A 13,090-nucleotide genomic window follows, 5' to 3' on the forward strand; every position below is an offset into this window, starting at 1 on the left:
AGCTTATGTGCGCCCGGACCCCATGCGCCTAGAGTTTCCACCCCAAACGGTTCAAATATAAGATCTCCGCTGAGGTTCTCATATTTGCGCCGCTCGAGGTTCTCTGCTTGGTTTGCGGCTGCGCCCGCACAGCTCGAGGTGCTCTGAATATGGGACGAGGCGAATGTGTCGACACATGTAGCGTCCCACACAAGGGCCCGACCCACATTCCAGGGCACCAGGGTCATTTTTTTTCGTAAATAATAAATTAGGTCATAACATTACTGTCTATTAGGTACCCTTGTCTATTACAGTATAAATATAAAAGATTTGATAGTGTGTCTGTCTGTTGCCTCTGTATGCAAATGTTTGTTCTTTGTATGTAGATAATTCCAGCAAAGTGTATGAATATTTTCGTATTTGATATCGTTTTTGTGGCGATAAAAAATACGGTTGTTGCGATAAACAAATGTCTGTTCGTTAAAAGACTAAAATTGTGTTGTGTTTATTTTTCTCATGTTTTTCTTATTATGACTTCTTCTTTTAACCCATTTCTAAAATTATTCTTTTTTGTCTGATTTTACTACAGAGGAATACTTGAATCGCAAGCAATGTATGGTGTCCTCAGTCCTACACCGCATAACAATGAGGATTTTTGATAAATTCTATTTGTCACCAGGTGCCGCTATGTATATATGTATAGTATAGTCATATACGTATTATAGGTTACACGACCAGTTTCTCATCAATCACAGATTGGCGCCAGATTGATGGTATAATAAAAATACATAATAAAAAAACGATCAGTCCATCAATCCGTGGGTTAGACGATTAATTTTCCGTCAATCTTTACCAGATTGATGGATCAGATTGAGAACATGAAGAGAAGCTGGTTGTATAACTGACCTACGTCTATTATAAGTGTCTAAACAGACTATGCCGAAGTTCAGCGGCGGAAATTCCGCATGATTACGTCAGCAATGTATAACGCATACAATATAACACGACGGAATTGCGGCATGGTAATTTAAAATTACCATGCCGCGGTAATTTAAAATACATTGCAGGCGGAATCAAGCCGAACTTCCGTCGCGGAAATTCGGCATAGCTATTCTAGTGTGTTTAGGTTTAGACACTAAGAGCGCCAGACGAACGGCACGTGTCGGCGGCAGTCGACGGCAGCCGTTAACAGTTTGTGACGCGTGCAGTTGTGACGTACCGCGTAAAGGTAAGCGTCCACAGGTCGGTATCGTACGCAACGGACGTCTCGCATCAAACGGTTAATTTTTTTACAGTACGTCCACTGTATCGGCAGCGTACGGATTACCGAGTAGCGTAAGCTAGCCGTCGACTGCCGACACGTGCCGTTCGTCTGTAAGAAGCCAGGCTGCATAGCGGCACCTGGTGGCAAAGAGAATATTAAAAAACCCCATTAATAACTGTGGTAAACAAATCATCTTAAGGTGTAAAAATCAAATTTTCAAATAAAACACTTCATTGACATCGAATTGATGTAATAATAAATTCATACAGATTTCATTCAGATAATAATACACAATAGAAAAAACTATTTATACTACATTTCATTCAATATACTACATTATAGAATAAAACATCTTACCGCTATATTAGCATCATTTGGTTATACAACTTTTTCAATATGTTATACTGATTGGCTAAAATGGCATTATAATTTCATCACAATAAGATTTAAATATAAATATAGTAATTAATGGCTGTATAAAACCAACCCCGTTGCGCATTATTTTAAGCATTTGAGCTTTATTATTTCATTTAAAATAAGTTACAAGCATAGCTATAATAATAAGCAAAATATATTTACAAAAAAATATACAGTAACCCCTGTTCTAATCAAAAGATAAACACTGTATACAGACATTATAGTTGTATACGACGTGTTGTTTCAGTATGTGAAGACACCCTTTCAATGTATAAGACAAGGACAAACATTGTATAACTTATGTACACAGTGTTAATATTTTTATTAGTAAAGGGGTGTATTTATTGTGTTATATGGAATATGGATATCGTGTTATGGAGGCGACAAAAAAACTTCACAATTTGTATGGCCTTAAACAATGTAGTTAATACTAAATTATGGCAACACGCGTCAAAAGGTAACTATACAAAGTATACTCACCTCTATGAATATAGGATGAAAACTCAATATACATACAACTATGCTACAAGGGAATGTGTATAAGTTGGTTCGTATAAATAAACTTAGATCAGCTTAGATTTAGCCAGGGCTCCAGTATCAGTCAATTTAAGTTTATTTTTTTAAAACCACTTTACTAAAAATGGTACACAGCAATATCTAGTAGCGTTGTCAAATCTAATCTACTTTTTAACGAAACACTATTTTAATATTTGACATTTTTATAATATTCCTCTGGCAACCCTGAATCTAATATAGAGTCTAGTATTTAATAATTTTAAGTGATAAAATTTAACAGTTTTCAATTTTCAACATTATATCAAGATTTGTGTTTTGTGGGACGCTATATACCACGCAGTTGTGCGATACAATAAAATATAAAAATATCATTTCGAGATCATATTACATAATAGATAATACAATACCCAAAAAAGTGTGCGAATTTGTCACGAAAAATGCAAATTGTCGAGGGTGACCAGCATAAAAAATACAATATCTGTGAGAGAAAACAAGATACTGGGAACAGCTATTTTACGTTGGGAATTATTTAAAATTTAAACATCAATCACTAAAAGTGTGTAAATATTAAATTTAACATAGTTACTAATAATATGATGGAATTAAACTGAAATAAAATTTTAAAGATTAATAATTTTAAAAGCAATCAGACAGAAGCTCAGTCTTCCCAATCATTCTAAAATCGAAATTTAGTTTTAATACATCCATTTTCAATTATTCTTAACAATAATTATTATTAAAACTTCCATCTCTAACCGTTTCAAAAAAGTAAAACAATGACAAATAAAGTACGGTCGCGTAACACTATAGAAATTCTTAAATTGAACCAACGCTATTTGTCTCTTTCACTGACATACGAATGTTTTGCTATCGAGTTTATTTAGGTACGCGATAAAAGCGATGGGTGGGGCTAGCGCGCACTACGACTTTTTACCGCGCGATTATTTTACCGACCAACAAAAATTCATAATGTCACTTTATGACATGACGTATGAATTTTGTAGGTCGGTAAAATAATCGCGGGGAAAAAGTCGTAGTGCATACCAGCTCTTTAAGAGCCCATATGACCCTAACTTGACTACATACTTTAACCTAGATCTCAAAATCTGTAAGGTCTAGAAAACTGATTTTTTGACACAAGTAACTTCAGTTCATGAAGATTAAATGCTCAAGACGAAAACACGATTACTCAAAAAATGCTCGATAGTTTCTTTTTTACAAAAAACCTTTTTTTAGACACATTTTTGCTTGGATCTTCGAAGTTTTCTGTCTTTTCTTTAATATTTTTTAATATCTAAAAAGGTATTGATAAAACCTAAATTTGCTCAAAACGCTTTTTTCATAATCATTATAGTTCGTCTTTTATTCAAGTAAAACTAACTCAGCGATGATTCCGCGCCGTCCTTTTTCACCTGGCATATGAAAGACGGGCGTGAGTGTGAAGAGAGAAGGACGATGTTTGATTTTTAGAGTCAGGTGAGCTCTTAAGTGCTCTTGCGACCGAACTTTAATAAAATACGTATATTTTGCGTGGCGTACAGAATCGCGCAAGGAACACAGTATTAGGCAACGTGTACCAACAGTCTAAGACATAAAACTACAGAACAACTAACAGCCACTGGTCCGATAGTTTGAATAATATATTATTGTAGCATGACCGAGAAAATAAAAACCTGCGCCAAAAAAACTACTCAAAATAAAAAGTGAAGTGTTCGAAATTTAAAAAATTTAACGCTACTAATTTCAAGATCGAGTTTTTTTATACAAAATAAGGGGGCAAACGAGCAAACTGACCCGTTTGCTCGTTTGCTGATGGAAAGCAACTACCGTTACCCGTGAACATTTGCAACATCAGAATTCAGAAGAGCTGCAGGTGTGCTGCAGGCTTTCTAAGAGAGAATACGCTCTCCTCTTGAAGGTTTGCAGGTCGTATTGGTCCGGAAATACAGGTCGTACTGGTTTCTACACCGTATTAAACGAAAGCGTAAAAACGACTCCTTTTATAAGAGCGCGACAACGGCTGATACAAAAATTTTGTTTCAGTGCATTTTTTTACTATCCCGGTCAGGCTATATTATCTCCATCTACAGATCACATATAATAATTTTTGGCAAAACGCTATCTGAACTGTACAAGTCTTTCGAAGAATCTAATCACATATTTGAAGTAATATCGCGCTATATTATAGCCTATATATTTTTAAAACGAATACTGTTTAATTAAATAAATTCCAAAACAAACCCAATTTGGGACGGAAAACTGGCGAACTTACCATTGGTGTTATGTTTTTACCACTAAATTCCGCTACAGCAACGATAGAACTGCACAGTTCTGTGCAGTTTCATCCTTAAGTGTATAGCAGACTAAACGATACAATGAGCCCATTAGGGCCGCGGTACACCGGAATGGCAGCGGCGAGGCGAGCACTTTCAGTGTCATATGATTTTAAACTTTATCTTCATTATTGTAATACATAGTGTCGCTTGAGAAAACGCGGCCACGGGCGGCCGTAGATTTTTCAAGCGATACTATGTATTACAATAATGAAGATAAAGTTTAAAATCATATGACACTGAAAGTGCTCGCCTCGCCGCTGCCATTCCGGTGTAGCGCGGCCCTTAGCGTAAGTGAGCATTATTACATTTCGAAAGTGTAAAAAATACGATAAAATATTCAAAAATCGTGACTCAAACGTACGGAGTATTAAAACTTGTATAAAAACAATATTTGTGCTGATGATATCACATCAAACTATGCACAGTCTGGCAATACTTATTCATACCCGTGTGAGAAATTATCGCAAAGAGCCACAAAATTACATGCATTCAATTATAGACTTTAGCTCACGGAAAATAGAGACTAATCTTCAAGCTTGACTGTTTTCCTGAACGGTGAAGTATTGTAGAATCTCTTTTTGACATCGCTCTGCCTCAAATAATTTAAGAAGAAACTCTAAAACATTTTTCACAAGAGTATGCATAAACAATCCTTTTGAGACGGTCAACAAACTAGCTCGATTCTACTAATTAACTTTCATCGAAATATTACACTGGCATACGTATTACATTAGGGCTTAGGCCATTATGAATAAGGGCAACACTTACCTATTTGACCGTCTCAAAACCAGACTTATAAACAGAAGTGCGAGTAATATAGTTTTATATTTCTCACAATTTATAAGCGCATTATTCGGTTAACTGACTTTATTTAAAGCTTTGATGGTTTTCACTTAAATTCTCTTTAGCGAAAAAAAACTTTTAACTAACAGCAAATAAAACTAACATCAATTAGTTAAATATAATACACACACTGGCAAAATTAGCGGAACATAGGTAAAAAGGGCCAAAACTTGAACTCAAGTGGGTCGGGCTGTCTGAAAGCCTTTTTTATAGCTTCTAAGCTCATTCAAGAAATAAAATATTGAACAAAACTGGCAAGTTGACAGGTTTTTATAGCAATTATGCCCTAATAAGTGTTTTTCGATTATTGACGTTGTAAGTGTTCCTGATAAGAATGGCGTTTTAGCGGGGTGCAAGGTGTGCTCAGCTCATTTGATTGTTTGGTTTTTGGAAGAACACATTGCTTAGATACAAAACTAGTGATTTCCCAGCATCTGCGACAGCTAGAGTTGTAACCACGATAGAGAAAGGTCACACCTACCGTTCGGTCAGTCAGGCCTTAGGTGTGTCGGCTTCCGTGGTTCATCGTAACTTTCAACGCTTCAGAGAGACTGGATCTTACGTTCGGAGACGAGAATAAGGCAGATATCGGGTGACAATGGTTTAGGATGACCATTTTGTAAGGAAACAAAACTTAAGAAATCGACCTCAAACTGCTATGCAGACACGAAACCTGTCGGAACAGGTCCAAGATGAACGTGTAAGTGATTGTACAGTAAGAAGAAGATTCAAAGAAGTTAAATTAAACTCAAAAGTGCCAGCAAGGGCACCAAAATTTGAGACAGGACACCGAAGAGCCAGGCTAAGATTTGCGCGTGAACATCAAAATTAGACAAGCGAGTGAAATCTTGTGCTGTACAGTGATGGGAGCAAATTCTGTGTACATTGTATTGACAGGCGATAAAGAATGTGGATAAATCATAAGGAAAGCTACAGGCCATCAAACTTACCGGAAACAGTGGCCTATGATGCAGGCTTCGTAATGGTTTGGAGTTGCATATGATTTGGAGCCCGCATGGAGCTGATGATTATATATGATGGTACTTTGACAGTACAGGGCTATAGCACCGACATCCTGGAACTGCATGGTGTGCCTTTTACACAGTTTTAGGTAGTAATTTCAATTTTATGTGCGTCCATAGAGTAAGAAAATCGGGCATTATTACCTAAACGATGCTGGCGTAGCCCAGGTGGAGAGGCCAGCGTGGTCTACGGATATGGATCCGATTGAAAACGTGTGGCACATCAATGGGTGAACGGTACGAGTTAAAACTCCAGCTCCAAAATGTGTCCAGGAGCTCGAGTTAACGCTAGTGGAGGAGTAGGAGAATATCCCACAGGAAATGATTGACAATTAAAATGCAAGCATGGAATGGCGTATCCAGGCCCTCTTGAGATCCATAGAAGGCATTACACGCTTTTAACATGGCATTTCTTTAATAAAAATGGAGAATTTATCTTAAAAACTTACTACTGAAATTTCAAAGATTTTCTTAATTTTTTTATTTTTGCTGATTTTTTTCTATTTTTAACGTTTTTATGCCCTAAATTTATATAAAATTTCTTTTTAATAATCAATTAGTAAATAAATAAATAAATATATAAAAATCAGTGAACAATTTAAAAAAAAATTAAAATTTTGTTATGTTCCTCTTATTTTGCCGGTGTGTTTATTATGTAAATATTAGTTATTGTAAATTCATTTTTTTTTACGTTATTTACGTATAGGTAGCGTAACGTAAGGGCAAAAACAACATAACACATGTCTGTGTAGTGTAGCTAAACATATTTCAATCGTTTTTTTTTATAAAAATTACAATGCGCTAATAAATTGCAAGAAATAATTGATATCATAAAAACTAGAATAGATAAGCTCATATTAAAACAGTCAGGAGCTATATTATGTAGGCCAAAATGTGTGTTACGGCCAAAATTATTTAAAATAAGACATTTCATAGACAGTGTATTTAGTATATACGGTAAGATGAAAAACATTACTATTGACTTTCACAATTCCATATTTTGAGCTAACAGTCACATCTAACATTTATTTCCACTGACATAGAGACGACTATAGAATTTTACCGACATTTCTAACACTCTAGATTTTTAACGTTTACTCTGTAATCAACCTTCTTACTAATAAAGAGATTTTTTAGTAAGAAGGTTGATCTTATCTTTGATTAATACGGGAAAATTCACTTGACAAGACAGTGTATATTTTTATGAGTAAAGTTAGTGTTGATACCAAATTTTTAATTCTCATTTAACTCTATGTAATCGCGATATAAAATACATTATTATTTTTCCTTTTAAATACATGCGGATAGATAAAAAAGCTCGCCAGTAAATCGAGACATTCGGAAAGCGCCATCTGGTACTTATTGAGCAAAACACTTGACAGACACAGCTGTCAATTACGTCCAAACAATCATGAACTCACACTTGGCACTTTATTGAACCGGAAACTAAAATTGGAACATTAAAATGGCAACTTTTTACCACATTACCATAGGAAGAAATAACATTAAATAACGTAATAATACTTTGTGCATAACAAGCAATATATCTGAGTATTTATTGCCTTTGCGTCTTAACCGTTTACGGTACGTTTAATGCCTGCCGCGGTAGTTGTTTTTTAATCTGGCAACATATGCACGAATGACACTGGGAACATTCCCCTGCGATTGGTGCCTTCGACTTGGCCCTCCATCCAGTTGTCGTCTTCGGTCCTCTCGTTGAGTACGACTATGACCTCTCCTTCGCGAAACGATAATTCGTCTTCGTTATCCGCCGAGCAGTCGTAGAGAGCGCGGCAGCGTCGCATACCCATCTGAAAAACGCGTATTTTGTTGTTACCAGCGAGCTGAAAAACTAGCGTCTATGGTATCAAATCGATAACGTGAGTTACAGTTTTACATAGGGAGCATAATATGAACAAATTATTATTTTAGTCTTTCTGTAAAATACTTTACGTAAAATCTTTACAGAGGTAAGGACGACCAGCAACTATGGAGTTTCGGTCGCGGTTACTTTAGGAGGTATCCAGTTCTGAAGGTCTACCTGACCTTCGAGAAGGAGTAAAGCTCAATTTCATAGCTTATATTCTTCGCAGTAAGTGGAGGAATCTCGTCTTCCAGTGCCGGACATTTTTGACAGTTGCGACCCACCCTTAAACTTTCTTTTAAAGTATTAGATTTTGAGGGTGTCTAGCAGTGGGAGTGCTGGTCGTTCTTACCTCTGTAAAGGTCACAAACAGGTAAACTTTCAGCTTTATGAAACAACGGAAGGTCTGGCTTTCGCGGGCTCTTACTCTATTACATAGCAATTAAAAAAGCAGTAAATAGTGATAGACTGCAATTTGCTGACTTTTGGACTCGTTTGTTATGAAATAGCCTAGTAAACGAATGCCCAAAATGGGGATCTGCTTGGAAAAATCGAAAGCAGAAATTTTAACTTTGGTACTTTGTTTAGAGTAGTTAGGAGATAAACATACTAAAAGTCCTGACCCTCCGAGGTGAGCCCGAGGGAGGGGGGGGGGGGGGGGCGGCGGCAAGGAAGGTCCCGTTTTTTGGTTTTTTGCTTACTTATCAAAAACGGTGCTTCGTACGAAATTTTCTTTTACTACATAATAAAAGCTAATTAAATTCTCTACAACTTCGTCCTTTACACTTTGTATATAGATACAATACTCCAATCATTGCCTCGCTTCTAAAATTGGCCGATTTTCAAAAGTGTGTTTTTTAGGGTTTCGTACCCAAAGGGTAAAAACGGGACCATATTATTGAGACTTTGATGTCTGTCCGTCTTCCTGACCATCTGTCTGTCCATCTGTCTGTCCGTCTATTTGTCCGACTGTCTGTCCGTCTGTCTGTCCTTCTGTATGTCCGTCTGTCTGTCTCCACGTTGTAACTCAAGAACGATAATAGCCAGAAAGTTGAAATTTTCAAAGATTATGTATTTCTGTTGCCGCTATAACAATAAATACTAAAAACAAAATAAATTAAATATTTTAGGGGGGCTCTCATACAACAAACTTGATTTTTCTCATACAAAAAACAATAAAATGTTGAATATCGAACCTTTGCCTGATTTTTTCGTTTAATATCACTTTGAAGAAATTGTTTATAATTAGCAAAACTAGCGCATGGTGCAATAATAAAGGGTGTTTTTTTTATTTCTTAGGAAAAATAAAACACCCTGTATTATTGCACCATTCGCTAGTATTGCTTATTATAAACAAATTCTCCAAGGTAACGATGTACGGTTAAATCCAGGAAAGGTTAGATTTTAAGGTTTTATTGTTTTCCCATACATTTCTTAAAAATATGAAACAATATACTAAAATACAACACTTTTCTCAAGTTTGCCATATACGATTACTTTCCAGAAGTCATTCCTTACCAGCAACACTATAAATTGATGCAATAATAAAGGGTGCTTTTATGTGATTTTTTCTTACCTTCTACCCTCATTAACTTTTTTCTCCCTTGGTTTAGAGATTTTTCGTCATACAATAAAATGTTCAACTTTTCAAGCCCTTTCATTTGGCGTATGTCTCAAAGTGCTTCATTAGTTTGGACGATATGCCCCTCCTTAAGGTAGGCAGGCGAGCAAAAAATTGCAAAAAAATCAAGTTTGTTGTATGAGAGCCCCCCTAAAATATTTAATTTATTTTGTTTTTAGTATTTATTGTTATAGCGGCTACAGAAATACATAATCTCTGAAAATTTCAACTCTCTAGCTATTATCGTTCTTAAGTTATAGCCGGAGACAGACTGCAGACGGACAGACAGAAGGACAGACAGATGGACAGACAGACGGTCAGGAAGACGGACAGACATTAAAGTATTAGTATAGGGTCCCGTTTTTACCCTTTGGGTACGAAACCCTAAAAAACACACTCGGCCAATTTTAGAAGCTCATAGCGAGGCTATGATTGGAGACAGATACAAAGTGTGAAGGACAAAGTTGTAGAAAATTTAATTAGCTTTTATTATGTCATACAAGAGAATTTCGTACGAAGCACCGTTTATGATGAGTAAGCAAAAACGGGATCTTCCTTGCCCCCCCCCCCCCCCCCCCTCCCTCGGGCCCACCCTAAACAAGGTACCAAAGTCAAAAATTTCTGCTTTCGACTTTTCCAAGCAGAATCATTCGTTTGCTAGGCTAAAATGGAAGTGATAATATTATTTTGACAAAATATGCTTAAAAGAAAGGCATTTGCACCAATGTTGTTTTCATCGTCTGCTTCTAAAGATGCATCGTGACTTATAACAAAAGTCACGATGCATACCAGTAACGCACCTGATAGTGGTAACTGATAACCCACCATTGTTATAGACGTGGATGGCGATCTAGAATGTACACTCGAAGTATCGGACACGTCGAGCGAGCGACTGTCGCTGCGGCGGCCGTCGTCTTCACACAGCTCCAGCGACGAGTCCTGACTAGAACACTCCTATAACACGATAATACGGTTAACACACACAGACACGACTTGCTCGTGAAGAGAACTATCAGAGAAATTGTGTAGGCAGATGGCGGACCTATGTAATTTGGTGGAGTTACATCGAGCGCAGCAAACAGATTAGGACTAACATCAAAGGCCAGGCCACAACACTGCGTTGCGGCGTCGCATCGCAAAAACAACATCGCAAAGAAATGTGATGCGATATCGGAGCGCAAAATTTCATTGGAAATAGTCATTGTCGCATCGGAAATTTCCACGATGCGTTCTGCGGCGTCGTAGATTTTTACGATGCGACGTCGCAACGCTGTGTTGTGGCCTGGCCCTAAGGGTCAATCCAGACCGCAACGCAAAGCGTAGATGCATTTCTAAATTAGTACTAAACTGACAGATTTCGTAGGCGTGACGTCTTGCAAATCTGTCAAAGCCATACAAATTTAGAAATACATCTACGCGTCGCGTTGCGGTCTGAATTGGTCCTAATTTGACATAACCCAACCGAATGACGTAGGTCCGCCATCTGCCTATGAATAATATTAAGTTCTCTGATAATACTATAAAAGCTCTGGGAAGAAAGTTTTGGATGTACTACATAGCTCAAGAACTAAACTAGCAGTAAATATTTGAGGCAAGAAAAAACATTGTCTTATCTCTATTATCCCAACACAGAATAGCAAATCTGGTTCTCTAATGATTTTTAACATTAGGAGACTTGTAAAAGATTAAAGCTTGCCTAAAACATTTTCAGTAGTTCAACAATGAAAATCGCACGCAAAATGGACGCAACTGTGCGTGCAAGGACGCACCGTGTACGTAACTGAGTACGTATCACAAGCATGGGGAAAGTGCGGCGAATTATTATGGTCTATACTTATAGTATTGGATCCGACCGTAAAATCCTGCAGGAATCGTTTTTTTCGATCAAATATATTTCAAAATAATATTTAGAACGTATAGAATGGATTAATGTTGGGTTGCCTTGTCAAAAGTAGCCGCAAGTACCTCTAATTAAGTTGAATGTTCATGAGATAAATGCATAATTTGCATGTATATTTTTTTTCAGTAAATTTTACATCATTTGAAAGAAAATGACGTGAGAAAATAAGGTATAAATGGTTGCCAGCTCTAAGTCGGCCGCAACCTAGGGTTGCCAGCCCGTAAACAGACATAGTTCTTCATCAAAATTGAAGCATCGATTTTTTTAATAATTTTGATACCAAATTAAAGTTTTATGCATTTTGTACATGAATATCCATGGTTGCCAGTTGCACGATAGCCGCAAACTGGGGTTGCCATTACTTTTGTATATGACAAATGTTCAGGCCTACAATTATTATGCCTGGCATTATTCATTAGTGTAATGTGTCGAGCTAGCGAACGGTCGTGCTCCACGTTACACACGCCGCAAATATTATTTAATTAATATTTTCGCGAATCGCGCGGCACATTGCCGCTGCACGTGACCATGGCGCTCGTAGCCAACGAGTTGCTGGCGTTTATCCAGCACGCCATCGACACCATGGACGAGGTCAGCATCATGCAGATCTGCAAGTCCTCCTTCACCAGTGAGGAGATTTGCAAGGGGAAGCAGCTGCTGTATGAGACGCTCGGCCAGAGCGCGAACATGCCGTCGCGACGAAGAGACGGAACCGAAAGGAGCGTGCAGGACATCATCTCCCTACTGAAGCAGACTGATCCAGATGAGGTACCGGCTTTTGTGGCTAAAGAGCTGCACAAGCTGCCGCCCGTCACGTTGGACCACGTCGACGTCGTCAGCCTACTGAAGGACATCAGGTTCCTGAAGGAGGAGCTGACCGGAGTTCGGGGTAGATTGCAGGCGTCAGAAGCTATCATTAGTGATCTACGTAATGAATTATCACAACTAAAAAGTAATAATTCATTATGTAGGTCACCAGCTGACGCCGCATTCGTCACTCATCGCCGAGGCGCACAAGCGATCACGTTTAGCCCGTCAGCATTATCGGACGGGTCAACGAACGCCGCCGCTGCCGTCCCCGCCCGCGCTCCCCTCCCGGTTGCGCCGACGCCGAGTCCACAGGCGACTCAGCAAAACTACGCGACTGTTGCTGGTCGCCCCGCGCCTTCCCCGCGGGCGCATAAAAATGGGGAAAATGAGAGCCGTAAGGCTTCGGAGAGTCGCAAGACTACGGAGAGCCGCAAGGCTACGAAGAGCCGCAAGGCTAAGTCTTCTCGACCTGGCAAGGACGAGAGCAGGAGGTGCGATGAGGAGGGCTTCATACTGGT

The 13,090-nt window shown here is 38.2% G+C and overlaps 1 protein-coding gene across 2 annotated transcripts in view; it reads right to left on the minus strand.

Moving 5' to 3' along the window:
- Positions 1-7,315: 7,315 nt before the first annotated feature.
- The window catches only part of LOC121730784 (arfGAP with SH3 domain, ANK repeat and PH domain-containing protein), a 73,976-nt gene continuing 68,201 nt past the window's right edge, over positions 7,316-13,090 (minus strand). For both annotated transcript variants that reach the window (XM_042119984.1, XM_042119983.1), the window contains 2 exons: positions 10,688-10,816; positions 7,316-8,188 (listed from right to left, as the gene is read on the minus strand). In XM_042119984.1, the coding sequence (XP_041975918.1) occupies positions 7,994-8,188; positions 10,688-10,816 (324 nt within the window). In that variant the 3' untranslated portion in view covers positions 7,316-7,993. The remainder of the gene's footprint in view (positions 8,189-10,687; positions 10,817-13,090) is intronic.

Source organism: Aricia agestis, chromosome 9 (genome assembly GCF_905147365.1).
Source record: "Aricia agestis chromosome 9, ilAriAges1.1, whole genome shotgun sequence".
NCBI lineage: Eukaryota > Metazoa > Arthropoda > Insecta > Lepidoptera > Lycaenidae > Aricia > Aricia agestis.